Source organism: Rhipicephalus microplus, chromosome 2 (assembly GCF_043290135.1).
Source record: "Rhipicephalus microplus isolate Deutch F79 chromosome 2, USDA_Rmic, whole genome shotgun sequence".
NCBI classification, from domain to species: Eukaryota; Metazoa; Arthropoda; class Arachnida; order Ixodida; family Ixodidae; genus Rhipicephalus; species Rhipicephalus microplus.
In genome coordinates this window covers 259,606,192-259,625,370 of record NC_134701.1, presented here as the reverse complement: position 1 = coordinate 259,625,370, position 19,179 = coordinate 259,606,192, and the positions used below count along the sequence as shown (strand labels likewise).

The 19,179-nt window shown below is 47.0% G+C and overlaps 1 protein-coding gene across 2 annotated transcripts; it reads right to left on the bottom strand.

The window, feature by feature from the left end:
- Nucleotides 1–2,182: 2,182 nt before the first annotated feature.
- Nucleotides 2,183–15,764, bottom strand: Kr-h2 (transmembrane protein 33-containing Krueppel homolog 2). Of its 2 annotated transcripts, none has more exons than XM_037421095.2 (8): nt 15,627–15,764; nt 15,279–15,427; nt 15,090–15,184; nt 14,800–14,984; nt 12,283–12,350; nt 11,347–11,480; nt 10,567–10,650; nt 2,183–2,558 (listed from the first exon to the last, which is right to left on the bottom strand). In XM_037421095.2, exons 2-8 carry the CDS (start codon nt 15,339–15,341, stop codon nt 2,426–2,428), a joined length of 762 nt encoding a protein of 253 aa, XP_037276992.1. In that variant the 5' UTR covers nt 15,342–15,427; nt 15,627–15,764; the 3' UTR covers nt 2,183–2,425. The 2 variants fall into 2 exon arrangements, with proteins under 2 accessions (XP_037276992.1, XP_075736523.1); XM_075880408.1 differs by having other exon boundaries at nt 15,279–15,413; nt 15,627–15,760.
- Between the last annotated feature and the right edge of the window lie 3,415 nt (nt 15,765–19,179).

Here is a 19,179-nt window from a genome sequence, read left to right as displayed (position 1 = left end):
TTACTGTGTGCAACTGATTTTAAATACTGCAACAAGAAGCTAACAATTAATTTTATACATGTGAAGCAAAGGTTAACAAAATGTCAAGCTTTTTTACATACATCTCTGTTCAAAAATGTTCATTCAGCGACATGTGTATCAGTAGTTCGAAGTTAGCATACTGTATTTTGTTTAAAGGGAGACCTTGCTTCAAATGCATGGTATATATATATATATATATATATATATATATATATATATATATATATATATATATATATATATATATATATATATATATATATATATATATTTAATTGGTTTTGATGAAACTTTCGCAGCTTATGAAATTTCATGTCCCTATTTCAAATATACAATTATTTTCCGAGTACAACTTGCTGTTTTTACAATATGAGATATTTATATTTATATTGTTTGGAGCAAGATTAATTTATAAATTGTGAGAGTTGTATAGCAAATCAGCATATCACAATAACCTGGAATGAATACTGCATGCAGTAAAGCAAGAATGGATGTTGCAAGCCCATTTGAACGAAAGTTATGGTATGTTGCACATTCCCAGCTTGATTCCAGTTTGACCCAGCTTGACATCGCTCGCTCTTGCAAATGTTCAACGTGCCATCCGTAACTTTTGTTCAGATAGGTTTAGAACATCCATTTTTGTTTCATTGCATACAGTTTTAATTGCAGGTTATTGTGACACGCTGACTCGCTTTCTCACGCTCCCAGTTGCGAAAAAAATCTTGCTCCTCACAATACAGAAACTATTTAAGAGTTTCAAAACTGCATATTGAATGAGAACAATAATTACATGGTTGAAATGAGCACATCAAAATACATAAAATGTGAGAATTTCGTAACAATATAACACAACACGCACTTCTGAAGCAGGGTACGTTCTAGCCTTACTGTTGCATTGTTTGCCCTATAATACTGCGATCACATTAAATATCCTAATCTGCAGTGAAAAAATGAAAGGGGAATGGATTGGGAGCCAGTTTCTAGGTTAGACGCAAGATGGTGAAGCCAACAGACTAGGCCAACAAAAACTTAGCAGCTATAACAAATACATGTATGAGCAAAGAAAAGGATCCAACAATTGGTACAGACATAAAATTCCTCAGGACCATGGCCAACATGAAAATTTAAAGCAGTTTCTCACTTTGGGTTGTTCACAAAGCAGTATTGAAACACGAGCGACACAAGATGGTTCAGCTGAATTTTATCGTTAGGTTGCTTAAAGGTGACCAGGCAGTTCATTGCTTGCATATCTAATGCATTTTTCAAGTTATAATCAAAAATTGAGCAAGCAGTGTAGCAAGTAAAGTGTAAATAATAATATGACACACTGTTGCAGCAGAATTTAAGTAGGATTGTATCCGAAGTAAACAAGATTTCCTTGAGGCTGCGAAAATAGCATAGGTCTCTGCTTAACTTCCCAAATCCAACATTGCAAGACTGGCAACCAGTGTTGCTGTTCTGAGGCAGACAGAGATGTTGTAGCAAGCGGTACAGTGTGTCAGATATCCAATAAAGTGGGGGGCACAATAACTACATTCTTGTCGTTGTTTTGAAGCTTTGCTGCATCATAATGTGCCAACACACTGTCCTGTAGCTACGAATGCAATACAGCACAAGAAGGCAGCAACGCAGTGCAATGTATTTGAGAGAGATAAAGCACGAGAACCCTTCACAGGCAGTTGTACGCTTGTTTATTGGTGAAAGTGCTCGGATGAAGTCAACAATGCCAGTCTCTTGCACACTTTAATACATATCTCAGGGGCCTTAAAAGATGGCAGCAGTGAGCATCTTTAGTGCCCTCCTTTCGTTCATTAACGCTTGTTTGACAGCTTGCAACAACTTCACGCCTCGGCTCGACTAGCTGCGCCTATTAGTCTCGACACACCATTGCCTTCTAATAACATTTCAACACTTAGCGTTGTCAGCTATCTTAATTTCTTTTTTCATCACAAGAAATGTGGCATGTGGGAATCACACCTACTGGGATTACGAGTTATATTTTGCAACAAACAAATAATATAAACACACATGAGGAAAAAAAAAAAACACTTGACAAATAGACTTGAGGCCACCCGTGCCTTCGAAGAAAAAAAAAAAAAAACTCATCCCACCACGCACAACCGTGACTTGCATGCACAAGTGTGGCAGAAGTTAACGCCGCCGATTTTAACTTTTTTGAATTCTCTTCCCGCAGCTCTGCTGAAGAATACGACGTGCACAAGACCAAATAAAGAGACGGTGGAAAGAGACCCACGAAAAGTTGCAATGACGCCCCCCTCTTCCCAGACTGCACACACACAGTTCTCTTGTTTGCACAGGGCTATGGCCTTCTTTAAGGCCACGACCTTGTCCATTTGGTGGTCCAAAAGTGGTGGTGGCACCAGTCAGACTGACAGCCTTCCTTTCACTGGGGGACGGGAGGTGCCAGCTGGGAAAGCACAGTTATGGTCTTGAACAGCAGGTTCCTCAGCAACATCGGGCAGCCGGGCCTCGACGCGTAGTGCTCTGTCACCAGGCGCAACTCGTGAAACACGGTCCTTCGCAAGTGGAAGGGAATAGATTTTCACTGTTAGTTGTTTATGCTTGCATTTCACTTTCTTACAAGGTCTGTTCGCTTTATCAAGACAACTGGTACATACTATTTCAATTTTTTCAATATAGTTGCCTGGGGTGTAAATACATCAAGTACAGTTAAACCTGCTTGTAACGAACCTCCATATAACAAATTCTTGGATATAACGAAGTTTTTCTATTCCCTGCCATCCCACCATAGGAGCACATAAATTTGCGACCTCTATGTAACAAAGCAACTGCGGGAGAACACCTTGATATAACGAATTTTCCCCACGGACAATCTTATAATTTTGCACCGCATTTCGGTGTTTTGGTACGAGCATGCATCTCCGGGTGCTGCCCCGCCGCTGCCACCGCTTTGCGCTTTGGCGGCGGGCACGTGGGTCACGTGAGGCGGGCCTGCACCCTACGAGCCAGCGTTGCCCCCTTTCTCGCCGCCGCAGTCGAATGCGCGGGTGTGCCCCCTGTGAAACTATTGGGGGGTGTGCCCCCCCAATAGTTTCCACGGTAACCATGTCTATGTCCATGTCGTTCCCTCTTCGTTTTCCACGCCGTGCGCGCGTGCATAGTTTCACTGCGCACGCATGGTGTGTCCCCCGACAACATTCAGCTTCGATTTTTTTTTTATTGCAGTAGCAGTTATGTATATGGGCAGTTTCGGCTGGGTTTTTGCCACCGCCGCCTTCATTCACTGTATATATTGTTACGGTGCATCATCGACAGGAGCAAGCGTGGCACTTTGCGAAGATGAAGAAGACGCCTGTGTGTTAGGCACTTGCGCGAGAGGCAACGCAGACATCTTGTTCGGCTGCCGATTCTCGGTGGACGCTATCTAGACCTCGCCCCGTCACATTTGGTGGAGGTGCTGGATAACCGCCTCGCAACGGAACTTCGCAGCGGCCGTCGTTTGAAGGGTCATTCCACAACGGTGACGAAAAGTACAACGTCTGCATCTGCTCCTGGTGTTCCTGCGGCCGGAGATGATGCGGTAGCTACATCTCCTTCTGCGACCACAACCTTCGTGCTCGAACCCCCGCGGGATCCTGGCACGTTCAGCGGTTCTGACGACCCAGATGAAGTTGACGTTGAAGATTGGCTGGCAGAGTACGAACGTGTGAGTACTCGATACCGATGGGGCTTTACTCTTATGCTGGCGAACCTGTTATTCTATCTTAGGGGAACCGCAAAATCGCGGTATGAGAACCATGAAACAGAACTTGGGAGTTGGGCAGTGTGCAGGGAGAAAATGTTAGACCTGTTCGGAAAGCCGATTGGAAGAAAAATGGCTGCGAACAAAATGCTCACGTCTCAGGCGCAGACCTCGACCGAGTCTGACGTCGCCTATATAGAAGATGTGTTATCGTTGTGTCGCAAAGCCAATGCCGAGATGCCGGAGGCTGACAAGGTTGGACATATTCTTAAGGGGATTGCGGATGACGCATTCAACCTCCACATCTGCAAAAATTTTTCTACAGTGGACGCCATTATAAAAAAATGTCGGCGCTTTGAGCAAGCGAAAAGCCGGCGGATTAACAGCGTGTTTACCCGCCTTCCGAATACGGCTGCAACGTCGTCTTGCGAAGACCGCGCAAGAACACAGCCGCTACCTCTAGATTCATCTGATCAGGTGACCCGAATTGTACGACGTGAACTTGAAGCCATTGCCTCTGCTCCAGCTCACACCGCTACAAGTGACACGACCCTACTCACAGCTAACATGGTTCAAGTCATCGTCCGCCAAGAACTCGCCAGCATAGGTATTCCCTCGGTGTGCGCTTTGCCCAGCCCGCAGCGAGCTCCACGGCAACCACCCTCGTCCTATCACGAGCAGCAGTTGACGGCCCGATCTCGCGACCCTGTGCGTGGAGAACCATCTACAATCGACCAATTTGTTTTCATTGCCACCGTATCGGTCATGTCGTCCGTTACTGCAATTACCGCTGGTCCTCGCCACCTCGGACTTCATCTCAACCTCACTACCGACAGGACAGCACCCGCTTCGCATCTGCCACGCAGCCTTCTCCACCCAAAAACTACAGAAGGTTAAACAGCCGATCTCCGTCACCGCATGGTCGTCAGTCGCGTTCGCCTCCAGGACGTCGCCAGTCATCTCGCTCACCGCAGACTCGCAGGCCGTCGTCCCCATTCAACCCCGCTTCTGCCTACCCGGAAAACTGAATGGTGCAGCGCCCGGAGGTGACGCTGCATTTTCGACTCCCTCCACAAATCCTCTCTTGACGCTTCCGACGAGACAAAGTTTGTTAGACGTTGACGTTGACGGTGTGGCTATTTCTGCCCTTATAGATACTGGAGTGCACATTTCTGTAATGAGCGCAAACCTTTGCCGACGCCTACATAAAGTGCTCACGCCTGCCGCTTCCCGCACACTTCGTGTCGCTGATGGGAGGACCCCTCACGTTCAAGGGATGTGCACGGCCCGTGTGTCCATTGCCGGTCATCCTACATTAGTTCAGTTTGCCGTCATTGAAATGTGTGTTCATGGGCTAATACTTGGTTTGGACTTCCTGTCACGTCATTCTACGCTCATTGATTGTGCCACTGGTGCTCTTCAGCTTGAACTGCCGCAATTTGCCGATTTTCCAGCTGACTATACTCCCCGTTTATGCTCTCGTCACCACGTTCGCTTGCCTCTGCAAGCTGCTACATATGTCACTTTGTCGTGCTCACGTCATGTGCCCGATGGTGACTACCTCGTCACTCCTATAGTCGACGTACTGATGGCCCGAGACGTCGCCCTTGCTCACACAGTTGTCGCCGTCGCTAATAATACAGTGGTTATACCACTACACAACGTGAGTCTCTTGACTCAAGTTATTCTGCGAGACATGTCTTTGGCCACCCTATCTCCACTTGACAGCTGCAACGTTACTGGTTTGGACACCGATACTACATCCCCCTGTCTTGGCTGCAATTACACTCTGCCTGCAGATGACATTAACAAGATGATTGCTCCCGACCTCACTGCAGCGCAAGCTGCCAGCCTCCGTAGTCTGGTAACATCATATAGCGACGTTTTCGACCTTGACCACCGCCCTCTCAGCCAAACAACTGCAGTGACTCACCGGATCAACACTGGTGATGCCAGTCCTATACGGCGGCGTCCATATCGCGCACCTCACAAGGAACGCCAAGTAATTCAAAATGAAGGGGACAAAATGATTACTAAAGACGTAATAGAACCATCATCCAGCCCCTGGGCCTCCCCAGTCGTGCTCGTTGAGAAGAAGAATGGCAGCTGGCGCTTTTGCGTGGACTATCGCCATTTACACAAAGTGACCCACAAAGATGTCTACCCTTTGCCTCGGATTGATGACGCCCTCGATTGCCTCCATGGTGCTCAATACTTTTCGTCTATCAACTGTCGGTTTGGCTATTCGCAAATTTCCGTCGACCCCATGAATCGTGAAAAAAACGCTTTCGTTACGCCCGACGGCCTCTACCAGTTCAAAGTCATGCCGTTTGGACTGTGTAATGCGCCGGCAACTTTTGAGCGCATCATGGACTCCCTTCTCCGAGGATATAAGTGGTCCATCTGCTTATGTTACTTGGACGATGTCATCGTCTTTTCACCTACCTTTGACAGCCATATAACACGTCTGTCGGCCGTTCTGGATGTTTTTCGAAAAGCTGCTTTCCAGCTCAATTCTACAATATGCCATTTCGGACGTCGCCAAATCACCATACTCGGCCACCTTGTCAGTGCCGATGGTGTTCAACCAGATCCCGAAAAGGTGCGAGCAGTACAACAATTTACTGAACCACTCTCAACCAAGGACGTCCGAAGTCTTGTAGGGCTATGTTCCTATTTTCGTCGATTTGTCCGCAACTTCGCAGACATCGCTCGACCGCTTACTGATCTCTTAAAGATGGACGTTCCCTTCGCATGGGGCATAGAGCAAGCGGACGCCTTTTTGGCTCTTATCCATCTGCTGACTACGCCACCAATACTGGCTCATTTCGACCCTGCATCACCTACAGAGCTTCGGACCGATGCCAGTGGCCATAGAATTGGAGCGGTCCTTGGCCAACGACAGCACGGGAAGGACCGCGTGATTGCTTACGCCAGTCGTCTTCTTTCACCTGCCGAACGGAAGTTCTCCATCACTGAGCGTGAATGCCTAGCTTTAGTGTGGGCCGTGGCGAAATTCAGGCCTTACCTGTATGGCCGAACTTTTTCCGTTGTTACGGACCATCACGCTCTTTGCTGGCTGTCATCGCTAAAGGATTCATCTGGACGTCTCGGTCCTTGGGCGCTCCGTCTGCAAGAATACTCGTTCGTGGTCCACTACAAGTCGGGACGCCTGCACACAGACGCAGACTGTTTGTGACGTTATCCCGTTGAAACGCCCGACTTGACAGACCTTGATTCAGACCCCCGCGTTCTCTCCATCCACGCTTTGGCTGATATCTTCATTGAACAACGACGTAACCCGTCGTTACTATCCATCATCGAGCGTCTGACCTCTGCTCCAACAGACCCTTCCGTTCGCCTGTTCGAACTGCACGACAACATTCTGTACCGTCGCAGCTTCAACGCTCATGGCCCGGAATTACTACTCGTGCTTCTTCATCACCTGCGTACCAGCGTTCTCAGAACAACTACATGACGTACCTACAGCCGGTCACCTAGGCGTCTCTCGTACCTACGATCGTGTGCGACATCGCTTTTTCTGGCCCGGACTGTATCGTTCTGTGGTTCGCTACGTCACTGCTTGCGACCACTGCCAACGCCGCAAGCGCCCCTCTGTGCTACCGTCTGGCCTGCTACAGCCCATTGACATACCAACGGAACCATTCTTCCGTGTTGGCCTTGACCTGTTGGGCCCGTTTCCTACATCCACTTCCGGAAATAAATGGGTTGCAGTTGCCACAGACTACGCCACACGCTTTGCCATCACTAAAGCACTGCCGACAAGCTGTTCCACTGACGTCGCTGACTTTCTCTTGTATGAAGTCATTCTTCATCACGGTGCTCCGCGGCAGCTGCTTACTAATCGAGGAAGGTACTTTTTTTCATGTGTTGTGGATGACATTCTCCGCGCCTGCTCCACTGAGCACAAGCTTACCACCCCTTATCATCCACAGACAAATGGATTGACCGAGCGTCTGAACCGAACGCTGACGCAGATGCTGTCAATGTACGTTCCGCCAGATCACCGTGACTGGGACAAAGCACTCCCCTTTGTCACGTTCGCGTACAATTCTTCACGGCACGACACAGCTAGTTATTCGCCGTTTTATTTGCTATTTGGCCGACATCCAGCGTTGCTATTTGACACGCTCCTTCCTTCGGCTGCCCCCTTGTCTACTGAGTACGCCAGCAATGTCGTTTCTCGAGCCCATGCAGCCCGTCGGCTTGCCTGTGATCGGCTGCACTTGTCGCAAGCGCACCAAAAAGACTGCTATGACAGTTGCCACCAAAGCGTGCACTTCTCGCCGGGGTCTCTGGTACTTCTCTGGACACCAAACCGCAAAGTCGGCTTATCAGAAAAGCTACTATCACACTACCATGGCCCCTACTAAGTGTTACGACAACTTAGTGACGTGAACTACGAGATCGCACCCCTAAACAATGCCTCTTTGACCCCCTCACTCCAGACAGACGTTGTACACGTTGCCAGACTCAAACCGTATCACCCTCCTCGTTCGTCGCCGCCATAATAAGCGCCGTGACGGCGCTTCCGCCGCAGGGGAGTGATGTTACGGTGCATCATCGACAGGAGCAAGCGTGGCACTTTGCGAAGATGAAAAAGACGCCTGTGTGTTAGGAGCTTGCGCGGGAGGCAACACAGACATCTTGTTCGGCTGTTGATTCTCAGTGGACGCTATCTAGACCTCGCCCCGTCACAATATGTATAGTATATGTATACGTACCTATATAAATGGGAACATAAAAAAAAAAGCCGCCCGTGCTCAGCTCGTCACATCATGACGAGCCGAGCACAGGTGGTTTTTTTTCTTATGTTATCTCCTACTTGTACTTTGCCCCGCAAATGCGAAAAGGAGTACGGGGGGTTATATTCTTGTGCGCGCGTGGGGAGAATCACGCGCCTTTGACTTTGACCGGAACGATTGCGTTTGCTCTTTCAGACTGTCCCTTACCGTCGAAACCGCACTGATACTCGCCGAGATAGCAAGCACGCCTGCCCCGCCCCCCTCCTCACGTTGTTTCATGCTCGTTTAAGACGGGTGGTTTTATTTCTGTTTGAGCATTCGATGGCAGTTCTAACACGCGGGTGATGTTATGCACTTTCCGGGCGATATAGATGGGCCGACTCATTTGATCTCTGCTTCAGTAGCGCTCGCGCGCTTTTACCCGCTTGTGAATGTTACAATGCGTGGGGCATGTTGTCGATTTGGACTTGTTGCGGAACATGGCGGGGACAGCAAGAATCTGCTGAGAGTGTCCATATAATTGCTACCGCGATAACAATGCAGTTTTTCACTCTATAATGAGTGTTTGGGGTTAGCTCTGCCTTCAGTCCCCCTTTTGTTTAATTTGCGCGTTTATTTTCCGAATTTTCATACCGAACCTCCATATCATAAAAACCTCTTCATAACGAATTTTTCAGAGAATTTATTAATTTCATTATATCCAGATTTAACTGTACAATGTTATATCTCCTTGCTGCAAAGGCTTCTTGAAAGTCGGCTGCCGTGATCTCTAAGACTCTGTGAAGGCCTGGCAACACCGTTGATATAGGGACCTTTCACGCTTCTTTTCAGCTTTGGGAGCAGGAGAGTCAGCCAGGCTCAGATAAGGGCTGTATCGGGGCTGCATTGGCCCTAATGTGAGCACGAGAGAGTTCAGCCCGTTTTTGAATCTCAAGATAGAAACCAACAAGGTCACTGCTTTGACAGTGCTACCACCAGCCAACAGGCTGTCGCAGTGTCTTGAATGAGGTTATGGCAGCCGACTTTCAAGGGACCTTCAAAGCAGGTAAATCGTACAGTACTCGGTGTATCAATGCCCATGGAGCCTATTTCAAAGAATTTAAACAGCGTGTACCATTCGGAACAATAGCTTTTTCCACCAGACTCGGTTTCATTAATCTGTGGACAGACCCTGTACGATCAGTACATCAGAAACCTACGCCCATAGCCGACAAAAATGGCCCTCACATAAGAATACACAAAGCTTAAACATGGATACATCGAAACGAATCGAATGAGTGCCAGGCTTTCTCGCAATACACTAGCAGATAACATTGGTGTAGGCAGCATATACAATCACTCAAAACAGATTGATACACCAATGATGATATGGTATGTGGGGTTTAACATTCCAAAACCACCATATGAATATGAGAGATGCCGTAGTGGGGGCTCCGGAAATTTCGACCACCTGGAGTTATTTGAAGTGCACCCAAATCTGAGCACACGGGCCTACAACATTTCCGCCTCCATCGAAAATGCAGCCGCCGCAGCCAGGATTTGATCCCGCGACCTGCGGGTCAGCAGCAGAGTACCCTAGCCACTAGGCCACCGCGGCGGGGCAGTGATACACCAAGTCTGCTGTTAACAGATTATCTGGTCTGTTTTGAAATCAATGCAGCATAGTTTATCAAAAATAAAAGTGAAAAGGCTACAAATTTCTAATCGGTTCAAATTATAATAACAGTTTTTTACACTTAGCTTTTACTTTTGAGTGTAAAGAACAGCTATAGCAAGTTGACTTGATTGGCGATATGTAGGCTTTACTTTCTTTTCTTATGCACTGTGCTGCGTTGAACTCCCTCTGCAAGCTATTTCATGCTCTCCAAGGAAAATTTGATCTACTGCTTCTAATGGGCATGTTTCAAAGAGGGACGTGCTTTTTTTCAGTGCTGCTGTTATCAGATGAGCTTGCACATCTGTAGGCTCTGTATATTGTACTACACATGAACAGGCTCTCAAGCCACAGATGTATTTGAGAAAGAAGTGGTCAGCGACATACGAGACTGTACGCACCTTGTGTAGGGATTGCGACGAGAAGCGTAACGCAGGCTAACGAAGCGGTAGTAGACAAAGGGAGTCAGCAAGCTGCTCCGTCCACTGCAAACCCAAACATACCATGTATTGACGCATACCTCTCGGAGGCAAACATAAGCAAATAAACCGAGACAACAGCCAATGAAATACATTTCTATACAGTGCTAAAAATTTATTTCACTCTGAATGCCAGTGGAAGTTCTAAATGTAGCTTTGTATAATGTCCTTATAAAGGAGAGATGTCTGCTATAACACCATTCCTTTTAACGACCCCACTGTTCGAAAAATCAATGGTTTGGTCTGTTATAAAACAATCCTGTACAGTGCCAACATATTATTTCAATTCTAATGCCAATGTATGTTTTAAATTTGGCTTTCTATAATGCGCTTATAAAGGGGAGATGATTGCTAGAACATCATTCATTTAAACAACTGCAGTTTTTTGAAAAAGTGATGGCTTGGTAAATGCCTTGCATATGTGGTGCAATCAAATCAACAAATTTTAAAACAGAAATATGCACGGTCACAATAGTTTGTAGAGCTCACAAACACAGCACTGTTCCAGCAGAACTTATTCCAGAACTAGATTTCCACATGGCAGTACACGATGTTGCTGCATAGAAAATTGCCACTGAAGGTCGTGCTGCTGCTGCTCAGCATGAATTAATTGCATGCGCCAATGTAACCCCACTCGATCTCTCTTTGCCCTCGAGACGAACCAATATCCATTTAACACAATAAAGAAACCTCAATACGTACGACAGAACACTGAACACTGTCAGTGGCATGAGGAAGATTTCAGTGAATGCCACAAGGCGAAGGATGTTCCTGCCTTGGTGGTCCAGCAGATTTACCAGCCAGGTGCCAAGAAGACCAGAACGGCCACCCATCTTCTGCATGGACAATGTGAAGCATTGACAATGCATATATAATGTGGGACACTAAAGACAAAACAATTTTTCTCGTGCACTATCATCACAGGATAAATAATGCTACACTCCACAAAGACAGATCAATAGAACACGACGCACAATCTACCTATCTTAACAAAGAGTGCAATACATTTGTCTTAATGAATAACCAACAACTCGCTTGAGATGGGTTAAAAAGATTGTGAAAAGATCTCTCCAAAAGTGACACATGGAACCGCCGCAGCCATACGCAGCAGCTAGGTGACGTCAGACTAGCAGAATAGACCTGCATGGACGCTTTGCTTATCAAAAAATGCGGAACTACAGAGCACCTGCAAGTGTACGCAAGACTCATCGTCATCTTTGCCCTACATGATCTGTGTACCGCAAGAACGCTGCTTAGTACAATGTGAGCTGTATAGTCATGGGGACTGCATGCAGGGAAAGTGAAATGGTGCCTCCAATGCTATTAGATCAGCCCAGACGACGAAAGAAATTAAAAGTGTCTTACTTAATAGAAGGCTGTAATACTGAATATACAACTTCATTCAAAATTTTTGGGAAACTTTTCCCATTTTTTCACTACCCCTTTATTTGACACTTGATATTCAGGTGTCATTCCAGAGGGAACGTTCACAATGAAAATTTGACCAGCAATGTCTCTTTTAACAACGGGACTACAATGGCAAACCTAATACCAATAGTTCACAAAATGTTTATTGATTTGAAGCAGTCTAAAGTGACTTTCTTTCACTTTAGTGACCCTTTGATTAAGTGTACTTACGTCCAGCAAGGTCAGTGAAAAGCTTGCGGAGTGAAGCAGAGAGAAGAGAAACACAGGCAGCAGCACCACTGCAGCGATAAGTCAAGGATCCAACAATAATCTCAAAAACTTGAGCACGTGTCACAAATTACTGGCGTCAAATGAAAAACGGCGGCAAGCATTCGCAGTGGTATAGCGCTTGCCTTCCAGTTATTACAAGGAACAGGCAGGCAGATTCAGTTTGGCAGCATTGCGAGCATTTACTCGCCTGTGCACAATATTAACTGGAGTGCGCGTGCTATATCAATGTGAATGGCTGCCACTGTAGCAGTTTGTGTTTTACCCGACACCAATCGTACATAAAGGGCAAGAAGGGCATGGCTATGCAAGCCAACTGCTAAGAATACAATATACTGAAAACTGAAAGAGATGGTTAGGTAAGTGGTCACACCAAACATATTTTTCGAAGCCTGTCCTCACCAGGCTCCATTGAAAACTTCGGCCACACGCTAGAATCTGCCGGGTCGGACGTCCCAGGAGCACCTTGCTGCAAGATTTCTCAGACTTGCCGACTACTAGGGAAGAATGAAGAAAGTGAAATGCTGCAACACCATATTGGTAGCAGGCGCGCTTCAGCACCAATCACCTCAGCAGCTTTTCTTCCCTGCCTTCTCCAATACCATAACTTTAGCTTGTGATTGATTGATATGTGGGGTTTAACGTCCCAAAACCACCATATGATTATAAGAGATGCCGTAGTGGAGGGCTCCGAAAATTTCGACCACCTGGGGTTCTTTAACGTGCATAACTGCTCTTACTATTGTCACTATGTGACACACTCCCACGGGGTGAGATAGTGCATTTCTGTACAGAAATTTTTCCAAGGTCCCATGCCATAAGTGACCACACAGGCAGTGCGTTTTAGCCGGGCACTCATGCCATGCAACTGACTATCTCACTGGCAGTTAGACTATCGAAGAGAAAGGCGTACACTGTCGTTCTTTATGAAAGAGAACACGTGAACACGTGGCCTGCGCTCTGCGGCGGCTGCCTACAGCACCATCAGCCGACAAATGAAGAAAGCACGTTTGCTTTTCGAGTCATCTATGACCAAGCAAGATAACGAGTTATGGCCGGTAGACAAGCGTACTAGATTACTTTGATCGCTCGCGCGGCGAGCCATATCAGGCGATTACTGCATCTTGCACTGTGGTCGCGAACAACGTTTGATGTGCTGGCATTGGACTATGCACTGCAGGCGTGAGCAGAAAGAGAGCGCAATCTAGCAGCGCTTGTCTACCGGCCATAACTCATTATTTTATTTCGGCAACAGATGACGCTGAAAGTGAACGTGTTTCATTTTGCTGTCGGTTGAAGGTGCTGTAGACAGCCGCCGCAGAGCGCAGGCCACGCGTTCACGTGTTCCCTTCCATAGAGGACGACAGTGTGCATCAACTTCTACTGTAAACTTCTACCTATTCTCTGCCGTGCGACTACTTGGTACCTTGGAGACAAAATCTCCACCATGTGATGACCTACCATGTCATGCTATAGTTGCCAGTATGCGGTACCAGAACCTGGCAAGAAACCTTTCAATACTGTTCACCAAGCTGTACCATACAGCTTTAATACACATTGAAATATGATGGTAAAGTGAAGCAGAGAACATTTGAAGAAGACAAAACACGAACAGAGCATGGCTGGGCTATGTCCATCTTTAACATTCTCTTTAAAAAAAATTAATTCTGTAATAGTGTCATAAGCAGAAGATATCGACTGATTTTCTGGGCAAGTGGTCGGTAACGCCGGTGCCTCACTGATCATGCCTTCGGCAGACAAAGCTGCATACACAGGGGGCATGGTCAAAAGCTGCATACAGCGTCTCGTTTAAAATTCTGTGGCAATATATTGCAAGACCATAATACACACAAATGTACACACATAGATGTTAAGCCTTAATGCTGTCATTACTACCAAAGATATAAATCATATAGGACTTTAGTTTTCAGACGTGCTCATTCTAACATTGGAAAGTCATACATGTAAAGCAGTATGTACGGTCACTTTTTCTAGTTTCACGGAATGCCACTCACGTGTATGATAAATCTAGAAGAGTCGGAGCAAGCTGCTTGTAGAGGGCACTGCCAGTGTTCCTTGTAGCATGTGGCCACAAGGAGGCACTGCTGTCAATCGAGTGTATATATGGGATTTGGGGAGAAGGAATAAAGTTCTTTTGGTTGCCGCTTGCCAGGGGTCCACCTTGCTTCTCGGTTCCCGGGCTAAACACTGCTAGCACCGGGTGTTTAACTAGAATGAGCCTTGTGCCAATCAGGCGATGATGCAGCCTATTTAACCACATTAGCTGCTACAAATCCGGTTTTCTTAAACCTACACTACGACCATGCCCGTTTTTGACCTGTCTATGAGACTCAGTTTTGCCTATGAGACTCAGTTATGCCGGTTGCTCCAAAACGCTGGCATGCCGCGTAGTTTCGAACACCTTTTTGTTTCAAGGAACACAAACCATTCCAAGGATACACGTCATGGGCTGGGCGAACAAGAAGATGAGGGAGTAGAAAAGGTAGTGGCAGCTGTCCTCGATCAGGAGTTGGCTCAAGAACATTCGAGAGAGCTGAATGCTCGGCATGCGCTGGTGTAACCGAAGCGCACTCGTGGCAGCACTGCTTATCAAAGCTCGCTGGTAGCAGGTGTAGGAGTTAGCACTAGAACGGGGAAAAAAAAGTATACGATGCTGTCAATTAAAACACTGTTAAGCTGGATTCACCGCTAAATGTAGGGGGCAGTAAGGCGCGTGAAGGCATACTTACTCGAGCAGTGGAATGATGTAGAGGATTGTGAACACCACCGAACACATGCGGGTGAACCACAGCAAGCTTTCGATCTTGTGGATGGACATGTGGTTCTGTAACGAAGTTTGCAGACGCGGGATCACTCGCAAATGCAACGAGGGCTCGTGTGCTAGTAACGGAGCCGTCATCAGCAGAGGTCATACTCACAATGACTTCTGAAAACCCGCGTGGTGTTGCGGAGGTCGGACCTTCCCTGTTTTCGTCGCCCATTTTGCGGCAGGTAAGTAGGTCTGGAGAGTGGACGCTGGTCCTCAAGATTCGATTTCCCGTACGAACCTGCAGCTGTTAAGTGCACACTGCGAGGAAAAATGAGCGCCTCAACAGTTCCCTGCGTTGACGTTTCCACTTATTTTCAGTCTTAACAGGCGTAGCAAAGGAAAATAACAAACGTACTACGTGAGCTATCAACAGTTTAGGCTGAACGCGGCCGGTAAGAAACCTCAACGCTATACTATAACTGGTAAGCAACGGGTGCCACGGCATGGACATACGTACCAAGAACACAACTTCCTGGAAACTCGGCGTTTCAGAGAGGGCCACACATTTCTGGGCTGGAGGGGAGAATTCACTCGCTCTATCACAAATATTCTCCTGCAGCTTGCGGTGAACACAGCTGAAAATGCTGGAAATTCGATTCAGTGTAGCCAGACTGCCTGCTTATCATCCACCAGTTCCCGCGGATTCTGGAAAACGACAAGAACGCATTGCGCATGCGATGCACGCGCTGTTTCGCTATCTCGAGTCTTTTTACTGACGCGATATTGTGGAAGAGCGCGTTTCGTAGAAATTTCCGTGGCGTTGGCGCCTTTGGCTGTGAGCGGAAAAATGCCGCCGCCTTTACGAAGGTAATCGTGAGGAAATGCAAATGCAATGCGTAGCACCGATAACGGTGTTTCGCACGCGAGAACCCAGCGTTAGAAGAATAATGTTTTCTTTAAAGACGGTAGTCTTTCTGGGGTGTCTGTACATTTGTCTGTACATTTGTCTGTTTGTCTGCGCTAACGATATTTTAAACGTATTTAAGTCATTACCCTATACCCAAGTTCCAATAATTAGTCAAACGGCCAACCCCATCCGCAGCACCCATCAATACTGCTTAAGTTTCAGCCTTCATACTTGTACGATTGTAAATTAAAAAGCAATTATTGCGCATATCCGAGGCACCAAAACAACACGTCGATATTTTCCATGTGTAGCTTTATACAATAGAGAAGGCACACAAAAGACCGTAGCGTTTATCACTCTGCGCCGACAGTGCAACGCGATGCTCAAGAAGGCAAGTGTTTCCAACGCTTTGCTAAGATAACACGGTGATGGCACCTGCCCATCGCATTGCGTTCTACACCTTATCACCTCCAAAACAGGCACGCATCTTTCTCCGTGGGCACGCACGCCTTCCTTCGTTTTCGAAGATAGCTGCCAGATAGCACTCGTGTCTAATGTGCCTCGATGCGCTCGTTCGCCTTCGCTGCACTGATCGAGACTCTTTAGCGCAGTGCTTCCAGAATACAATTCACCGATTTCCTCGCGAAGAACATAAATAAATGTTTTGTTCACTGTCTCCAGACGCAAGACTATCGTCTTTCGATGACATTTTCAGTGAAACATGAAGATACGGGGCCAATTTTGTTTTCTTACACCGTGCAGCCAATAATGCCGTTCACCGCACGGGGCGTTTTTCTGTCGCGAGAAATGCGATATGCTTTTGCACTGGTTAAAAGATACTATCAAGTGAACAAAACAAACAGCGTTCTCGGCTCGGCGTTGGCGTTTCACAGCGGCGTCTCGAGCACACGTTTGCGGATGTTCCTGAGAGGCACCCAGCCAGCGAACGGTAGAGAGAGCGGACGGGAAAGTGGGGTGCATGGAGGAGAGAGAGCGAATGGCGAGAGAAGGTGTTGGTGGCAGAGAGAGAGAGAGATTAATGAAAGAGGAAGAGACAAAAAGGACGCTATTTTCTGCCTCCCGTCGCGGGGGCACGGCTCAGCGCCTTTAGGGATCGGGGAAGGGGAAGTAAAGATGATAGGAAGAAGAGAGGAAGGAAAGAAAAAGTGAATGTCATGGCAAGAGAACGTCTTGTCAGTACAGTCAGTAGTGCGAGTGAAAAGAGTCCGTCTATAAGGCGGCGAGGTCCGCGCAAGCACAGAACTCGAGGAAGGCTCGAAGGGCTTTCGTCTTCGAGCGCGCGGGAAAAAGTATGTCTTCCATTGTTTCGGCAGGTAGTCCAAGCAGACGATAGCGGCTTACCAGTGCGCAACGCTCAGTGGCCAGGTCAGGGCAGGAGCAAACAATATGCTGCAGCGTTTCGTCATCACCGCACCTTCGGCACGCTGGCGATGAAGAGCGACCCGCGGAATACATGCGTGCCGCAGGCCAGACGCTGCCAGTACGCAGGCGAAGCAACAACGTGGCAGTGGTTAGAAGAAAAAGAAGGCGCCTAATTTCTGCAGGCCCGGTTGGGAGCACGGCGATGTGCCTGGAGAGAAGGAGCAGCGAAGCACTGCCCCTACCCTCTCCTACACTCTCTCGCATCACACGCTCCGACTGCTAGGGGCGAGGATAAGCGCGCGCGCCCACAGCTGTTGCTATGGCGGAGGATAGATAACACCTGCCGACGCGCGGACAACGCTGCATGCCTGACATAGCCCGACTAAGCAATGCATTCGCATTTAAAAACAGCGTTGTATGCGAGTGCAATGCGAGGCAGGTGCACACTGAAAGGAGAACGTCCATGCTTCGGCTTTTCTTGCGGCATCGCGCGGCCTCCGAAACACAAGTCTGGCATTAAATTTTGTGAACAAAAATATTGTCAGGAATCCTCCAGGTTGGTTAGGCATCTTGTCCTCGAGAGAGCTTTTATTCCACCACCACAGGATGAAAGCCTCTATGATAGGTGTTCTCGTTTCACTTTTCTTTTTGCAGCCAGTACAAGGCATTCATATTATATTGTTCGAAGCTCTAGTCAAGAGTGGCCGTTTAGCGCAGTCAAAGAAGAAAAAAAAAAGGTGGGTGTTTAACACAGTATGTGAGACACTCGGTGTTATTATTTATTTATTTTTATTTTTAAGTTAGGTTTTCTATGTAATTTATTATCTAATACTCATAAAAATACCTATAGTTAGTTCATTTTCTTGAGCAATAAAATTTCGTTCAAAAATTTGTAACGTTTTCATTTTATGACCTCGACTGCTCTAATATTTATTAAAATTTTATAAGGCCGCTCAAATATTGGTCAATCCTCCCCCACAGAGGGCATGAGCCACAGGAGAAGGTCAACAATGAAAATGGCAGATCCCACGTACACTGGGAACCGATGATACGCGAAGCAAGAATGAGGAAGGGTGATAGGTCACTTTAAAACCAGGTAAATTATGCCATACATGACTTCCATGTCATGATTATCATCTTTATACGTCTCATTTACCTTCGTCATCTATTAACGTCACCTGATACCAACTTTGGTATATGCGGAGCTAGCGAAACGGCCGCGAACGTGTTATGAGCGTAGCATGTAGTCATCTTTTTACATAAATTTATAGCATGATTATCATTTTTGAACGTGTCATATACATCCATCGTCCATTCACGTCACGTAATACCAAATTTGGTATATGTGGAACTAGTGAGACAGGCGCGAGAACCCGCCGCGGTGGTCTAGTGGCTAAGGTACTCGGCTGCTGACCCGCAGGTCGCGGGATCGAATCCCGGCTGCGGCGGCTGCATTTCCGATGGAGGTGGAAATGCTGTAGGCCCCTGTGCTCAGATTTGAGTGCACGTTAAAGAACCCCAGGTGGTTGAAATTTCCGGAGCCCTCCACTACGGCATCTCTCATAATCATATGGTGGTTTTGGGACGTTAAACTCGACATATCAATCAATCAGTCAATCAATAAGGCGCGAGAACGCTATGTAGTCATGTTTTACATAAAACGCATATTATGATTATCAGGTTTGGACGTGTCATTTACCTTCGTCGTCTATTCACTTCCCGTGATACCAAATTTGGTACATGTGGAGCTAGCGCAACGGTGGCGAGCGCATTATGAAAG

What these genes read in the sequence shown, in the direction of transcription:
- Kr-h2 (XM_037421095.2), bottom strand. Translation starts at nt 15,341, where the DNA reads ATGGGCGACGAAAACAGGGAAGGTCCGACCTCCGCAACACCACGCGGG. An exon ending in TACATCATTCCACTGCTCGA is followed by an intron (nt 14,985 to 15,089) that starts GTAAGTATGCCT and finishes TCCCCGTTCTAG; the next exon opens with TGCTAACTCCTACACCTGCT. An exon ending in TTTCACTGACCTTGCTGGAC is followed by an intron (nt 11,481 to 12,282) that starts GTAAGTACACTT and finishes TTGTCCATGCAG; the next exon opens with AAGATGGGTGGCCGTTCTGG.